Source organism: Lemur catta, chromosome 1, assembly GCF_020740605.2.
Source record: "Lemur catta isolate mLemCat1 chromosome 1, mLemCat1.pri, whole genome shotgun sequence".
In the NCBI taxonomy this organism is placed as follows: domain Eukaryota; kingdom Metazoa; phylum Chordata; class Mammalia; order Primates; family Lemuridae; genus Lemur; species Lemur catta.
The window spans coordinates 126,756,152-126,774,244 of NC_059128.1; the positions used below are offsets into that span (position 1 = coordinate 126,756,152).

The 18,093-nt window shown below is 36.7% G+C and overlaps 1 protein-coding gene across 3 annotated transcripts in view; it reads left to right on the forward strand.

The window, feature by feature from the left end:
- OPTN (optineurin) overlaps positions 1 to 12,742 on the forward strand; it is a 33,022-nt gene extending 20,280 nt beyond the window's left edge. The window contains exons 7-14 of one of the 3 annotated variants that reach the window (XM_045533510.1): positions 831 to 933; positions 2,119 to 2,234; positions 3,853 to 4,002; positions 4,367 to 4,460; positions 5,322 to 5,480; positions 9,555 to 9,682; positions 10,914 to 10,996; positions 12,559 to 12,742. In XM_045533510.1, the coding sequence (XP_045389466.1) occupies positions 831 to 933; positions 2,119 to 2,234; positions 3,853 to 4,002; positions 4,367 to 4,460; positions 5,322 to 5,480; positions 9,555 to 9,682; positions 10,914 to 10,996; positions 12,559 to 12,686 (961 nt within the window). In that variant the 3' untranslated portion in view covers positions 12,687 to 12,742. Of the gene's footprint in view, positions 1 to 830; positions 934 to 2,118; positions 2,235 to 3,852; positions 4,003 to 4,366; positions 4,461 to 5,321; positions 5,481 to 9,554; positions 9,683 to 10,873; positions 10,997 to 12,558 lie in introns of those variants that run through there. The other 2 variants (XM_045533518.1, XM_045533528.1) reach the window with 2 other exon arrangements.
- The last annotated feature ends 5,351 nt before the right edge of the window (positions 12,743 to 18,093 follow it).

Sequence of the window (18,093 nt, forward strand, 5' to 3'; positions counted from 1 at the left end):
AGTGCCTTTATTTTACCACCTTCTAGTTCTTCTTAAACAGGCCCCACCTTATCACCACTTCCATAGGTACCTGTTGTCACCAATTCCTGAGCTTCCTGGATTTCCACAGTGTGAGTCAGGTCATTTCTGGCCTCCTTACTGTTGACTTAGGATCCTTCTTGGGCCTCTCTGCCAGTCCCCACTCATACCTGTGCTTCCCACATTTTCCTGCTATTATTTCCCTTCCCTTCTCTTTGTTCTGTAGGCATGTGGCTTTTTGAAAGTCATTTTAGTAGGGTTTTGGGGTGGGAGGAAAACTGTATACATATATTCAACCTACTGTCTTTAGCCACAGTCTCTGTGTCATTTGTACTGGGATGGCTTGCCTGTGGTTAGGATTTGGTGTAAGAATGATGCCACATTTGTTTGTTTGTTTGTTCAAGGACTTATAAACATAGATGAGTCCTAAAAAAACAGTCTTTCTCTCTCTGCTGAATTCTTATAAGTGGGACACAACACCCTGATGGAACACACACGCATCTACATGGATACACACACTGAAACCATGTTAAAAATATTTCTGAATAGTACAGTTACATGAAAACAGGCAGTGTTCAAGTTAGTTACACCTGTCTTTTACTTCTGCGTGTATTCATCTCTGAAATCAATTCTAGGCAGGTTTAGGATGCAAAACAAAACCAGTGCTAATATAATGAATATGAAGAGATTTTGAAAACCCCTGATCTTTTATCCAAATTTTGAACAATGTTTTTTTTTTTAGGGCTTCTACAATTGCTATTCCCCTGGAAGCCAAAGAAAAAGTAACTTTTCTACATTTTGTAATTTTTCAGAGTTTCAGACTTTGAAAAGAAAGCAAATGATCGTTCTGAGATTGAAACCCAGACAGAAAGGAGTATAGAAGAAGAAAACGAAGAGGAGAAAGGCCCAGAAACTGTGAGTACTAAGATTCCAAGACCACGTCACACCCCCGCATACCTAAGAGTGGTCCAGCAGCTGGATTCGAGTCTTGTGATGTGTTATTTTCTTTAGACGTATAGAAATAATATTGATGTTTATATATTATATTTTATTATTTCTTTGTCCTGGTTTGGATTTCACTCAGCATCAATTGGAGTGAGTTGTATTCCTATCAGTAGTCTATGAAACCACTCCTATATCTCTTCTTGATGGATTTCTCCTCCTAAGTCCTTAACTGAACAAGCCTGCTAAAAGAAAAAGGAATTTTGTCCACTTTAAAATGAGGTCATTTGAGGATATGACTCAGATACTTGAGGTAGAATTGAAAGATCTTGGTTCAATCCCACTACTGGTTTGAGTAAAGTAGTTTGAATGAAAAAGATTCTCTCACATATACACATATATAAAATATATATAATTTGTATATTCAGTGTTGTCTGGTAACTTAGAGATGTACCTTTGAGCTTGCTGAGAGTCTTGAGCTTAGGGGAAGTTAATGAAGCCATGAAGTTATGATGGCCACAGTAGCCCACGTGAAAGGCATTTACATAAAATACTTTAATTCATTTATTCCAAAATATATATATATTGAATGCCTACTGTATGCCACAGAGGGGACAGAGTCCCCTACTATTGAGAAAACATAGAACATTTAGAACACTGAGATGAAGAGACCACCAGTGAGTAACAGTACCCTGCTGACTAAAAGTAATTTGACAACCAGTGGTAGGAAAGACTTCCAAGGCGTCGTAAAGCTCATTTACAAAAATCATAGAACTGTCAGGGAAGAAGCTGTCCAACAAAAATAGTTGAGTAAACTAGAAATATAAATTGGCAAAGGAATATGGGGGTGAATTGCTAGCTGGATAAATAGGATTGTGCTTTGACACCTCTGTGATCTATGATCTCCTAAACCGTGAGCAGGGTTAATTTCAATAGTGATAAAGTCATTATCAAGAGTGCATCCAAATTGATTAGTTCATGCTTTATTGGGAAACAGTTGTATCCAAAACATTTCTTTTCATACAAGATATTTGGGGTATTAATTCTCAGAGTTGAATCAATTTACCAGTAAGTCTTAAATGGATGGTAAAGGTTCAGACTGTTTTCTCACAAAGAGGTTTGTTTAATGTCTTATGTTTGGGATTGCCTTTATGGCAGGTTGGAAGTGCAGTGGAAATACTGAACCTTCAGGTGACATCCCTGTTTAAGGAGCTTCAGGAAGCTCATACAAAACTCAGTGAAGCTGAGCTAATGAAGAAGAGACTTCAAGAAAAGTAAGAATGATCAATTTTATCCTCCTGTGAAAAATAAACGTTTTTACAAAGTATTAATATGTTACGTAAAAACATAGTCTTGTTACTAACAGAAAAATAGAGACCTAATTAAAGTGTGAATCCAGAAAACACTAATGTCCAGGTTCCTGTGTGAGTGTGAAATACTTGCAATACGGAGGGTTGGAGATGGGGGCTTTGGTTCAGCCATTTAGGGGCAGGGTGTTAAGTGTACGAGCCTATGTGAGATCTGTACAAAGCTGTGGGCTAGATTTCCAGTGACTGATGTAAACTGACAATATTGATATGAACATACATACAGAAAGCTAAAAAGAGCATAATGAACTTGAGTGAGGTTTATTTAGAAAAAAATCAGTTTCAATTATTTCAATCATTTTTAATCAGTTATTAAGGCTAACATATAGATTGAGAATTCTGTGTTTGCTTTTTTTCTGTTGATGTAAGAAGTTACCCAAAACTAAGTTGATGTTGTTCTGCTGGATTGGTTGGCAAACCTGTTTTTAGCACAGTATACAGGTGTATATTTTCCTGAGGTTATGATTGCCAACACTCTACAGCAGCAGTCCCCAACCTTTTTGGCACCAGGGACTGGTTTCATGGAAGACAATTTTTTCACAGACTTTGTTTCTATTATTATTACATTGTAATATATAATGAAATAATTATATAACTCACTTTAATGCAGAATCTAATGCCGCTGATGATCTGACAGGAGGCGGAGCTCAGGCAGTGATGCAAGCAAGAGGGAGCAGCTGTAAATACAGATGAAGCTTTGCTCACTCACCCACCACTTACCTCTTCCTGGGCGGCCCAGTTCCTAACAGCCCATGGACCACTACTGGTCTGAGGCCCAGGGGTTGGGGACCACAGCTCTACATCATTATAGCAATCTGATACAGCATAGCAGCTATAGCTAAGGACTTTGGACAAACAGATCTAGATTTGAAATACGAGTCTGCAACGTATTTGTGGTATTACCTTGGGCAAGTTATTTAATCTCTCTTAGCCTCAGTTTTGTCATTTGTAAATTGTGTCATAATTTCTATTATATATGTCCTATTAAATGAGATGTCTAATAGGCTTGGCATTAGTGCCTTATGCACACCTGTCATTTATTTGCATTTGCTAGTATTGCATTGAAATTCTCTTTCTGATCTTCCGGAGTACTTAGGAGGACTTCCTTTTTCCCTTATTGAATCTTTATCACAAAGCTGAAGTCTTTGTGATTGAAAGAACTCATAACTTTTTTAAATATAAAAGATGGTTCACTATATGAGAAGCACCTTTAGCCAATTACTAGTTTGATCTGTGTATAAGTAACAAAAATGTATTTGTATGACTACTTGAAACAATTATTCAAATAGGACAGCACCTTGTATGATCTTAGATCTGCACTTTTTTATGTTTAGGCATAATGTTTCAGAAATATGGCCATGTCTAGTAAAGAAGTAAAGAGAATGAAATATTTTATTTTGCATTCACAAATCTTACAACCCTAAAATTCTTTGTATTTTACATAGTCTTGGGATTTGTTTAAAAGCCACCGAGACAAGACATGAAGGAGCATTATTTATCCACATGAACTCTTGATCTTTCTTAGGTGTCAGACCCTTGAAAGGAAAAATTCTGCAACCCCGTCAGAGCTGAATGAAAAGCAAGAGCTTGTTTACACTAACAAAAAGCTAGAGCTACAAGTGGAAAGCATGCGATCAGAAATCAAAATGGAGCAAGCTAAAACAGAAGATGAAAAGTGAGTGTGCCATGATGGAAGGGCAACTTGCCAAAGGAGATGGGCTAGCTTTTTATTATACAGATTGGAATTAGGATTTGAGAATAAATTCATAAAATTGTTTCTTTACTTATTTGAGGGAGTACTAGGAGACTTTTCTGAGGGCATAGAATCTAAAAGTTTTATTATAACAAAATTATGCAAATTATATTTGCATTCTGTCTTGATTCTTCAGAAAAGATTATTTTCTTTGAGAATAAGAAATGCTAGTCAGGAGAGGTGAGGAGATTTTGCTACTTGAGTGTTCAGAAGAAGGCTGGCAGGTAAAACTATAAGTTTCTATATTTTCCCCCAAGATTCCAGTTTTCAATATCTTTTTTAATAGGTCCAAATTAGCCATTCTACAGGTGACACACAGCAAGCTTCTTCAAGATCATAATAAGGCACTGAAAACAATTGAGGAACTAACAAGGAAAGAGGTAATCACAGAAAAAAAAATTATGTCTACAGCCTAGAAGTGAATGGAAACTTGAACATTTTGTATATAAAATAGTTGCATTATTCCTTAACTAAGTCTGGTTTCAAAGGTTTTCCAGTTTATTATTATTTCTAGTGTCTAAGCATTTATAACTTCTGATATTGCACATATGTATAATGTCCTTTGTGGTGTATGAAGATGGCGCTAATATCCTACAGTCAGGGAGTAAACTTTTAGTATTTTTTAATATTTTTAAGGGTAAGTTTGTAAGAAAGCTAAGAGCATGGGCTCCTATGGACTGGAGGGGCCATCTACTGCATGGAATTTTGGGACTCCCAACTCCTCCACATGCAATTTAAATGAGCAATAATGCCCAGCATGGTGTGATTATCTACAGATTCTCACTGTAGATTCTCACCATAGATGACAGCTTTGAATTGTTATTCTTATAAATATATTCTTTGTTTTCCATTTATTTTTTAATAGAATGGTTTTCCTCTCTTGGACCTAATAGATTTTAAATTTAAACATATTTCTTCTTTTCCATTGACTTCACAAAGTAAAAGTAACTTGCAGAAAAACAACAGTATCAGTGAGTCACAGCCTCTTCAAGTCGGGGTTTGTTATTATTTCCCTGATTTTTGTGTTATCTTTTTTAAAAATAATTGTTTTCCATTAGGAAATTATTATTTGCAAGCCATAAGTTAAATCAATACAACTTTCTGATATGTTAGCATTGCTAATTAACAGACTAGTTTAAAGCCAATAATTTAACAAAAATAAATAAACCTTTATCTAATACTTTACTAAAATAGGCTGAATTATTTCAAAACCATTTCTAGAATAAACGTTTCTTTTTCAGTCAGAAAAAGTGGATAAGGCAGTGCTGCGGGAACTACATGAAAAACTGGAACTGGCAGAGAAGGCCCTGGCCTCGAAGCAGCTTCAGATGGACGAGATGAAGCAGACCATCGCCAGGCAGGAGGAAGACCTGGAAACCATGAGCGTCCTCCGGGCTCAGGTGAGACACGTTCCGAAGCCTGAGCTAAGCGAAGCCAGCCCTGACCACATTCTCCAGTGGGAAAGTGATGGTATTTAAAATATATGTTTTGGTTTTTTTTTGTTCACCAATGAATTTTTTTTAAAACTTTTAAATTGAAAACACGGAAAGTGCACCAAACATTTAAGTGCATAGCTCAGTGAATTTTATTTATCTGCTCTACAGTTGATAGGTAGTTGGGTTATTTCCAGTTTGTGGCACTAGGGTTAATGTTGCAGTGACAGTCCTGTGCATGTCCCTTTGTTTGCATGTGCACTCGTTTCTGTTGGGTACACACCGAGAAGTGGAATTACTGGTTCATAGGCTATGCATGTTATTGACATTTAACAGGTAATGACAGTTTTCCAAAGTAGTTGGACCAAGTTTCACTCCTGTCGACTGAGAGTTTCCATTATTCCACATTTTACCAACATTTGTATTATCATTCATTTCCCTTTTAACCACTCTGGCAGGTATGTAGTGGTATCTCATTTAATTTAGACTTCATTGATGACTAATGGGGCTGAGTACTTTTTCAAGTGTTTATTGGTATTCTGTTTTGTGAAGGGCCTGATCAAGTCTTTGCCCATTGTTATCTTCACCCCAAGGTCATGAAGATATTCTCCTATGATGCCTTCTAAAAATTTTGTTGTTTTACAAAACTTCTATATTAAGATGTACAAACCATCTGAAATTGGCTTTTGTATATAGAGTGAGATAAGAGTAAAGATTCATATTTCTTCCTGTATGAATATCCAGTTGACTTTGTATCATTTATTAAAAAGCCATTTTTTCTTAAGTGCTCTGCTGCCCTCTTCCTCATAAATTGTGGCCAGGTATGCATGGGTCTGTATCTGGACTCTATACTGTTCCATCGACTTGTGTATCTTTGCTCTGATACCATACTGTCTAAAGCATCAAAAATTTTGATACCTGATAGAGCAGGTCTTCTACCTCATTGATATTCTTAAGAGGACTTTGGTTTTCTTTTCCTTTTCTTATAAATTTTAGAATGTGCTTGGTATCTTCCACAAAAAAAAAAACCGGATTTTGATTGCAATTATATTAAATATATATGGATCAATTTGGAAAGAATTAACATCTCTACATCATTGATTCCTTCAATCTGTGAACATGGTATATCTTCTTGATTGTTCTCAACAATGTTTTTAATCTTCTTAGTAGAGATTTTGCTCATCTTTTATTAGATGTATTGCTAGATACTTTATATTTTTATGATACTATTATAAATGGCATATTTTTAAAACTTTATTTTCCAAAGGTTGCTATTATATAGAAATACAGTTGATTTTTGTATATCGATTTTGTGTGCAGCAAACGTTCTCAACTCACATTTTAATTCCAATAATATTTCTGAATAATCTTTTAGACTTTGTACATTAATAATAATATTATTTGAATAATGACAGTTTTATTTTTCCCTTTCTAGTCTTTTATTTCTTTTTCTTGTCTTAGTCCACTGGTTTAGACGCCCCTCACTACAACATCGTGCAGCAGAGATAGCAGGCAGCCTTACCTTGCTCCCAGTCTCAGAGGCAATGCTTTCAATATTTCTCCATTAACTATGTGATGATTCCTATAAGCTTTTTGTAGATATCACTTATTAGATGAAGGAAATCCCCTTCTTTTCCTTGTTTGCCAAAAATTATTGTTTTGAGTAGATTTTGGATTTTATTTGGGAAATGTTTTTTCTTCGTATAATGCTATAATTATATGCTTTTTTACTTTAATTTGTTAATGTGGTGAATTACATTGGTTTTTTTAAAAAATATTAATCCTTGGATCTCTTAAATTATCCTCTGTATATATTGCTGGATTTGGTTTGCTCATATTTTGCTTAGGATTTTTCTATCTAGATCCTTGAGTAAAATTGGCTTAGAGTTTTACTTTTGCTAATGCCGCTGTCAGGTTTTGATATCAGGATTATACTGGTCTCATAAAAATAATTTAAAGCACATTTCTTTGTTCACTGTTCTCCGGAAGAATTTGTGTAAGAGGCTTGCTGTGACTATTTTGGCTGGCCCACTCTTGGTACTGGTGAGTGGAGTACTTAGAGGAAAATTTATGAGTGAGAATACATCCTTCCTGAGATGTAATATCACAACAAAATGGGGGGAAATCTTTTTTTTTAAGTAACTAGAGATCTCAGAAGAAGCTTTAGGATAATTAGGTACTAAAATATTTTAAATTTATTTTAAATTATTTAAAAACAATGCTACTCATTATAAAATAAAAATTTTAGACAATACACAGATGTATAAAGTAGAAAGTAAAAAATCCAATTCCCCTAAATTCCATTTTGGTAAGTACATGATAGATTTCTTTTGTTTTTATTTTGTTTGTTTGCTTCATTAAAAATGGGACCTTACTATACCTGTTGTACTACAACTTTTTCACTCATGATATATCTTGGACATCTCTTCATGTTATTACTCAGCCACATGTTGTTTTGGTTTTTAACTTATATGTTATTGTAAAATTTATTTTTAGTTGTTGCTTAGCATTCCAAAATGTATGTTATCATGATTGATTTAGCCAGTCCTTGATTAGTAGACATTTAGGTTGTTCCAGTATTTTGGCTATTGCCAAGAATGCTGAAGTGAACATTCTTGTAAGTATGTTTTTGTGCAGTTGTGGCATCTGTATTAAGATGCAGAAATGGCAATGGTTAGGTCATAGGGTATGCCTGTTTTTAAGTTAAATAAATATTACCAACTTGTCTTCTAAAAATGCATAACCAAAATTATACTGTCACCAAAAGATGAGCGTCACTATGTCCTCACATCCTTGTATCATAGGATATAAAAAATTTCTTTTAAATCTTTGGCCATCTGATGTAAACATTATTTTTAATATAATAATGTCATCATTGTGTTATTCCCTATATACATACTCATTCTTACCGCTGTCTGACTCCAGTGAAATGAAAGTGGTTGACTGGTACTTATGGCTTTAGTTTTATTTCTAGAGGAATAGAATTTTAACCTGTACTGTCTGAGTTCTTTATAGCATTTCTTTTACTTGAATAACTCATGTTATTAGGGTCTCCTACTCTCCTGTAGTCATGTATTTTTGCCACATTCTGGACACAAACATTTGTTTTGTCTTGATGGATACCCTTGTTCATTCATTCAGCAACTCTTTCTGAGTACTTATACTTTGTCAGACGCTGTTCTCACTGCTGGGGATATAGGAATGAACAAAACAACGGCCTGGTTCTTACTGGCTCAAAGCTAGTAAGTGACAAACTGAGACTCTAACTCAAATTTAAGTCTTACTCAAAAAGCCAATGATCCATCAATATCATAAAATACTGAATCATTCACAATTGATAAGAAATTCCTTAAAATGATCTCTTTATTACATACTTCTTTGGTAACTACAGTTTTGATAGACTATTTAGATTTTTACTACTTTTACTTTTAAAAGTAATAAATAATAATTTGTATCCTAGAATCAGTGATTTGAAAAGAAAAAAACTAATTTTCAACATAGAAAGTTAAAAACTGGTATTAGAATAATGTTCAATTCACTCAATTTACTGTTAAGTGTTTTGTTTTTACTTGATAATTTTTTGAATTCTTTGATTTTTTAAATTTTGTTTATAACTGACATTTAATTGTACATGTTTATAGGGTACAGTGTGATGTTTCAGTACATGGGTACAGTGCATAATGATCAAATCAAGGTAGTTAGTATATCCATCACCTCAAATCTTTATCATTTCTTTGTGGCATTAACTTTCAAGATCCTCTTTTCTAGCTATCTTGAAACATGCAATACCTTGTAATTAGCTCTATGGCAGGGTTTGAATTGTTTACAGCACTCATGCACATACAACTTTTGTATCTACTAGTGGACTGTAGTTGGAAAGTTGTGGTCATTATACTGGTTTCTAGCAGGAATATGTATCTGTGATTTACAAGGCCTATCAGAGGATGTAGCACTAGCTCTTTACCTCATGAACAGCTAGAGAGCCACAGAGAATCCACATTCGCCAAGGCAGTAACTTCTGTGCCTTTTTTACTCTAACAGATGGAGGTTTACTGTTCTGATTTTCATGCTGAAAGAGCAGCAAGAGAGAAGATTCATGAAGAAAAAGAGCAACTGGCATTGCAGCTGGCAATTTTGCTGAAAGAGAATGATGTTTTTGAAGATAGCAGGTAAGATAAAGAGAGAGGAAGACTTAGAGCAATGGTCCCCAACCTTTTTGGTACCAGGGACCGTTTTCATGAAAGACAATTTTTCCACGGTCTGGGGTGAGGGGATGGTTTTGAGATGATTCAGGCACATTACATTTATTGTGCACTTTATTTCTATTATTATTACATTGCAATATATAATGAAATAATTATACAGCTCACCACAGGTTGGGGACCCCTGGCTTAAAGCCCATGTCAGCATGGGCTGTAGCAGATGTGACCTGTCCAACACATTTCCTAATTTGAGCTATAAGAATTGCTCCATGTACACTTCACTTGATCGTGTTCCCAGTGCTTGTTTGGCTCACAGCAAAGCTTGACAGAAACTTGTGGAAGCTGATCAAGTTCCTTGCTTTTAGAGAAGCTGTGAAAACCTAACATTATGTGTCCCAATGACCTATCTTGCCATTGTCATGAATGAAATATTCGTAACACTTTAAATTCTCTAATTATGCTTTAAAAGAAAATACTGCAAAAAATTGCTTCCAACTTTTAAAAATTTATTTTGGGAAAGCTTTGAAACATAGTAAAATACAGAGGAAAAAATAAGTTGCTAACATTTATTTGCTTCAAGTATTTTTTTAATTAAAGGAAAAAAGGAAGTTGTAGATAAAGTTGAATTCTCCTTTGTTCCCCATCCTTCATTAAATTCCTCCCTTCCCTTACCTGTGTCACCAGGAGTTTGGTGGGGAGTCTCCCCATCTATTTTACAGTTTTACATACATACACACACCCCTACATAATATCTTAAAACAAGATAATATTGATCTCTCTGTGTTTAAGTTACAACATAATCACTATAGGTATTGTTCTACAACTTGCTTTATATAACATTGTGATTTTGAACTCTGTCAATGCTGATAAATGCAGATTTAATTCACTTTACTTAATTGCCGTATAATGTCTTGATTTGGAAATATGCCACTTTTTTCTAATCCATTCCCTATCAATCAAAGTTTGGTTATTTCCTAACTGATTTGGTTTTAATCTTAATTATTTACTTGTACAACATAGTCTCCTAATGCCACTAGCGTTTAAAACTCAAATTAGTTTCAAGTTCTGGTTTTTATGAACCTTGGTTTTGGCATTGTAGTTTGACTCTATTTTTCTCCTACTTCTGTTGACTATGTGCTTAATGTTGTCATGTTTCAGGGTTGTAGAACATCACATATAGTGTTGCTTTTAATCCCAGTAGGCAGTCCTTGATGGAAATGCAGAGCCGTCATGGGGCGAGAACAAGTGACCCCGACCAGCAGGCATACCTTGTTCCAAGAGGTGAGTCCTGTGTGATTCTGGGTTTTCAGGGAATGACAATGTCCTATAAAAAAGACACTTGAAGAAAAATTCCACTACATTTTATACAATAGATTCTAAATCGAGCTACCCAAAATATAACACCCGCTAGTCTCATTCCCACAGTGCTCCAGTCTCCATCCATGACTCACTAAATCCAGACAAGACTCTTCCCCTTGTCACTTAAGGCTGGCATGGCAAACTGTTAAGCCTTGTCTCACTCTGCCCTCCTACAGATATGAGCCAAACTGAACCACCCCCCCGCACTGGTCCAAAGCCTATGCTTACGTACGTTTATGTTTGTTTATGCACTGTCCTCCACCTAGATGCGCTTCTCATGCATGTTCCCATCTTCCTCCAGTCTCTTCCCAGTGAACCCTTGCCCCGTCTTTAAAACCCATTTCAAATTCTATCTCCATGCATCATCTCCCTCTTGAACTTCCAAAGTATTTTATTCCTTTGTTTTAGTACTTATCTGCTATTTTATAAGTGTTTGTGTTCTAAATAGGTATTTAAGTACTTTATTAACTGATAAGCCCCTAGAGCGTGTATCTGCACCCACTACCTGGTCTTATGTACATGATAATATTATCATTTATTGACAGTTTACTCTGTCAGTCTCTGTGCTGATCTCACAACATAGATATTATCTCATTTGAGCCTCTCTCCCGTGGCTTCCGTGCCACATCTGTTGCCCAGCACACAGCAGAATCTCTTGCACATCCTGGAGGTCTCAGCATCTACTGAATAAATGAGGTTATTGTCTGTGCTTCTGAGCAGGTACATCCTGTTCTAGGAGACCTCTCCCAGGCTCTGCTGATTTCCTTCTCTGCATTCTCTCTCTCTTTTGCTTATATCCTCATTCATCTCTTTGCTTCTCTCCAGTATTCTAGAGGGTTTTGTGTGTGTGTGTGTGTGTGTGTGTGTGTGTGTGTGTGTTTTGAGACAGGGTCTCACTCTGTTGCCTTGGGTAGAGTGCAGTGGCATCATCATGTCTCACTGCAACCTCAAACTCCTGGACCCAAGTGATCCTCCTACCTCAGCCTCCCAAGTAGCTGGAACTATAGATGTGCCACCATACCTGGCTAATTTTTCTATTTTTTGTAGAGACAGGGTCTTGCTATGCCCAGGCTGGTCTTGAACTCCTGGCCTTAGGCAATCCTCCCACCTCAACCTCCAAAAGTGCTAGGATTACAGGTGTGAGCCACCATGCCTGGCTCAGTATTCTAGTTTTTACTAGAACGTGTATTACCCTGTACCTAGAACTGAAATCATGTATTAATATTTTCACATACCTAGAACCTGGAATAGAGTTTAAATCCCACAATAATAGGGAAACAGGGATACTATTTTGGGAGATTTTCTCTGTGTGAATAGTGATGACTTCAGTTAAAGACCAGACACCTGTGTTCATGTCCCACTGGGTATTGATGACACAGTTTAACTGATGTTAAAATTAATCATCCATTCTTAAAAATCAAACAAGCAAAACTACTTACAAAAGGAAACTAACAGAATGACATTTTATTTCATGTTTGTCCCAGGAGCTGAGGACAGAACCTGGCAACAACAGCAACAACAGAATATTCCAATTCATTCTTGCCCCAAATGTGGAGAAGTACTGCCTGACATAGACACGTTACAGATTCACGTGATGGACTGCATCATTTAAGTGTTAATGTTTCATCTCCCCAAAACTGTTGGTAAATGTCAGATTTTTTCCTCCAAGAGTTGTACTTTGGTGTCATTTGTTTTCACTCAAATATTTTGCCTCATTATGCTGGTTTTAGGAGAAAGAAAATATATCTGTTCTAAGTAGAACACTTTCTGTGGAATCCCATAAATGTGCAAGATATAATCCTTAACTACCACTCTTCTGATAATAACCTCAGTATTTTTTATGTTTGGTTTATGCGAGCAACTGCACCTCTCATGCCTTTAACCAGCATGTGACATCATGTGACACAGTTCATGTAATTAGATGGAGGAAACTTCATGGATAAATTTTAAGAACCTTTTAAGGAAGCAGGGAAAATGAAGTGGTACAGATTTAATCAAGAACAATGTCTTTGAAGGGTACTTTTTAAAATAAATTATATTATTACTTCATCCATTTAGAATGGATGTGTGTGGGATTATACGTTTGTGCGTATGTTGTAGTTTTATTGTAGCCACAGTAATTATACCAAAGCTATGACTCTTTTCATATGAGTACTGTGAGCTTTCAATTAATTCCAGACAGGTGAGAAAATATTGGCATATATGAGGTAGATAACATTAGAATTTCTCATAACCATTCACAATGTAAAGAAGTTATCTTCATTCTTTCATTGTACTATAGGTGTATGGGCTTGTACAGCAGATAGTTTATTAATTTCTAAAAAGAACAACTGTTTATTCATTTCCTTCCTGGATCAGGTTATATCTTCATAATCACAAAAAATAGTTATTGCAAAATAAAATTTTGCTTATGAATCTTTAACATTGTTCCTCTATGATTAATTTCATAATATGCATTTTCTGTATTAAGCTCACTCAGCTTAATACTTAGTCTTATTTCATTAATTCTATGAATATAAGCAAATCCCTTTACTGGAGAGCAATACATGTCATTTGAGTTCGAAGTTGTTCTTACTAAGGAGGTGAATAGATAGGGATTTTCTATATTCTATAAACCTATAATTTACCAAGACTAGTTAATACTGGGCCAGCCATAGAGGTATACAATGTCTCTATGCACCTAGGCACTAAAACATTTGAGATTCTCATTTGTTTGGATTTTTCATAAGAATCTCTCATAGAGAAATTCCTCACTAGAACATGAATATATACAATGGCTTTATTTGTGATTGCCAAAACTTGGAAGCAACCAAGATGTCCTTCAATAGGTGAATAGATAAACTGTAGTGCATCTATACAATGGAATATTATTCACCAATAAAAAGAAATGAGCTAGCAGGACACGAAAAAAACACGGAGGGGCTGGGCATGGTGGCTCATGCCTGTAATCCCAGCACTTTGGGAGGCCAAGGCAGGAGAACTGCTTGAGGCCAGGAGTTTGAGACCAGCCTGAGCTACATACCAAGACCCTGGCTCTACAAAAAATAAAAAAATTAGCTGGGCATGGTGGTACATGCCTATAGTTCCAGTTAGTTGGGAGGCTGAGGTGGGAGGCTCACTTGAGCCCAGGAGTTTGAGGTTGCAGTAAGCTATGATAATGCCACTGCACTGGGCAACAGAGTGAGACCGTGTCTCAAAAAAGAAAGAAAGAAAGGAAGAAAAACTATGGAAGAAACATAAATGCATATTGCTACATGAAAGAAGCCATTCTGCAAAGGCTATATGCTATATAATTCCAACTATATGACACTCTGGGAAAAGCAAAACTCTGGGGACAATAGTGGTTGCCAAGGACTGGTGATAGGGACAGGAAGGGATGAAGAAATGCAGCACAGGAGATTTTTAGGGCAATGAAATTGTTCTGTGTGGTACTATAATGATGAATGCATTTGTCAAAACCCATAGAACTGCACAACACAGAGTGCAACCTAATGAACTATGGACTATAGTTAATAATAATGTATCAATATTATCAACTTATCAATTGTAGCAAATGTCCCACACTAATATAAGATCTTAACAGTAGGGGAAACTGTGTTTGAAAGGAGTTATATTGGAACTTTCTGTTCTTTCCACTCAATTTTTCTGTAATCCTAAAGCTGGTCTAAAAAATAGTTTATTGTTTTTTAAAGGGAAAAAAAACTTTGAACTATAAGATTACTTAATATGAGCACAACTAAAATTCATTGTTTGCATCAGAAAATCAACACTGTTGTAAAGATTAACATTTCCATTTGATCCATAATGTAATGGCTAACTTGGATGATTTTTAATGAAATATCAATTTTATTATGCCATCATTAATTCAGTGGGAGAAGGCAGATATGTCACCTAGTTGTAGCTTTTAAGTGTAACAGGAATCAAGTATATGGATTAATATTCATATGTTTAAATAGAACAACAAAAGGTAATAAAACTGCTTTGCAATGAAAGGCAGATAAAAAAGTATAATCTTAGCATCTTCTTTGGCATCCTTTGACTTACACAGTTCATCATTTTAAAAAATTATTGAAATGACAACTGTACTCTTCCTATGAAAATATTAATCATTGTTGAGTAATATTTTTTTTTTAGCTAAGTAACTGCAAACATGTGACACATAATACAAAATGTACTGATTTAGGAATTCTCCATGAGCTGATAGATTTATGTAGCAATTTTGTCCTTTAAATATATGGAGCTATAATCAGGGGGGAAAAGTTATTTCACACATATAAAATATATATTGTAGTTATTAATCCAGAAAAACCCAGGAAGAAAAGTATAAAACATTGTTATGAATTAATTAAAACCCCAAGCCTACACTCTTTATTGGCTTCCCTTTGCAAAACATCTGTTGAGGTCACTTGATGGAAGGGACCTACCCTGTTGTTTAAAGTAACCTCTGGACTGGTTGAAGAGCAACGGATATCTGTTTGGGCAACAAAGATAATATTTTGTTACGAAAATAAAAGAGGTTGAGTTTTCCTCTTTCTCAGGAGCTCCACTGATCTCTAAGTAGAGGGCTGCCCCTGCGTAAGGATAACATTTTTCTCAGTACAGGGTCTTTGTCCGGGCAGTTGGACAAATTCAAGTTTGGGCTAAGCCTCTAGAGAGTTCTGCACCACATGCCATGGAAGATGTGAAGTCAGACGTAAACAGATGGCTGCAAGGAGGTGGTGGCAGGTGGGTTCTGAAACAACATGGGCTGTTACTCCCAATAGGTCTGACTTGGAATAGCATTGCTTCCTGCTGGGCCTAAAGATGGAAGCATTGGTTGGATGTTTTTAATTAACATTGTTTTAATAAACATTGGTTTAATGCATTAACCAGGTAAACACACTCAAAGACATTCTGCTTCTGTAATCTCTACTTACAGAACTCAACTACATTCACTGAACAGACACCCCAAACCTACATCTGAAGCCTTGATACATCCCCCTGGCTTCAATCCCAAGTCTAAAGGAACGTGCTGAAATCTGCACACCACCGCCTCTGACTGCATTAATCATCCCTACCCGCTCCAAAGCAGGCCCTTCTTTCAAACTTCGGGTCCTATTCCTATGAGAATATTCCTATGAGATATTCCTGAGAATCTGGCAATACCAGATTCCCAGGTGTTGACAACCTGACCGTCATCCTCTCCTTTCCTGAGATCCCTGTCCTCTAGTCAGTTACCAGAGCACATAGGTTTTCCTTCATCATTGTTGCCCATTTGTCCCTTCCCTCAACTCTGCTAGTCTGAGACTGTCACGACCTTTTGACAAGCTTCTCTGCCTCCAGTCTCGTGTATTCAGTTCCCGAGCACCCATCTTTGTTAGCTTGATCTTCCTGAACAATCTTCCTCATAGAGCAGTGAGAATATAAATTAATACATGTTTAATGCTTACATATGCCAGGCACACTATGTACATTTTCAAGTTTTTCTCATTTAATCCTCACAATGTCCTATGAAATAACTTTATAATTACTACCTCTGTTTGGCAGATGAGTAAGTTGAGGCACTGAGAGGTTAAGTAGGTTACCCAAGCTTGCACAGAGAGTGCTGTTTGTGGAAGTTAGAAGCATGCAGTTTGAACTCCAGCCAGAGCGCTCAGCCACACCTTCCCTCTAACTCTCCACCTTCCTCCCCCGCCTGCTCAAACATGATCTTTTTATTGCTTACAAAATAAAACTCTTGACCTTGTATTCATCATCCTCTACACGATTAATTTCTACCTACTTCCTTTAATGTCCCTGCCTCTTTTCTGTATGTTCTCTTCTCTCAGCAAAATTGCTAGTCGCCTGATGTTATTTATCTTTTATGCTTATGTCATAGCTCTCAAATTAGACTACAAATTCCTGGAATATCGACATGTCTTTGTCTAACACCTCTACACATAAGGCAATAAATGACTGTGGCTGGTAACAGATGTGTGAAAATGTACTAGAAATTCTCATTTGATCCTCCCCAAAATCCTCTAATCCGGGTATTGCTTTTATCAGCACCTTACAGGAGAAAAACTAAGCCCAAAAATGCTAAGTGGCTTGTTAAGGAGCAAATACACTATTCAGTTTTTTCTTTCCATAAACATTTATCACGTGCAGGCCAGGCAGCAAGAGAAAAGACAGAGGAAGAGGTGGGAGGATGAGTAAGACTCAGTTCCCTTCTCTCTGGATGCTCATGTTACAGTAGGAAGAGGCAGAGGACAGACAGGATAAGGGTGCACTGTGGAAAGCTCCATGTGCGAGACCAGTCTAGAGCTCTAGGAAGCACCAAGTAGGGATGCTTAACCCAGGGCGCCCAGAAGAGCTTCACAAAGGAGGGGGCTCCTGGACTGAGCTTAGCTGGGTGACTAGGAGTTGACCAGATCATTGGAGTTGACCGCATGGTCAAAGGCATTTCAAGCAGAGAGATCTGCAGGCACAAAGGCTTTGAGACATGCCAGAACCTAGAATATTTGAGGAAAAGGGAATAGTTCAGTATGGCTGAAAGAACAACTGATTCAGTAGGGAAAGATGAGAGTTGAGGTTAGTGGAAAAGTAGGCAGGAGTAGATAGGGCCTGTAACTAAAGATTTTGAATTATGAGAAGTTGGGAATTTATAGGGAATGAGAAGCTATGAACAGGTTTTAATAAGGGAAAAGCCATGCCAAGATGTTGTCGTAAATGGAAACAATAAGAAAAATGGATTGGAGGTGGGTGGGATTGGAAATATACCAGTTAGAGGTAAAAAAAAAAAAAAAAAAAAAAAAAAGGTTGAGATGGGAAGAGCCTAAAGAGGGTCCAAGCCAGGTTCGGTGGCTCACACCTGTGGTCCCAGCTACTCCGGAAGCTGAAGCAGGAGGATCACTTGAGGCCAGGAGTTCGAGACCAGCCTGAAGAATATAGTGAGACCCCCGTGTCAAAAGAGTTTATTAAAGAGGGTCCCATTAGTGAAGATGTGGAGGAGAGTATGGGTTCAGGGGATTAGAGATGCAGCCTGTGAGACTGGGTCACTG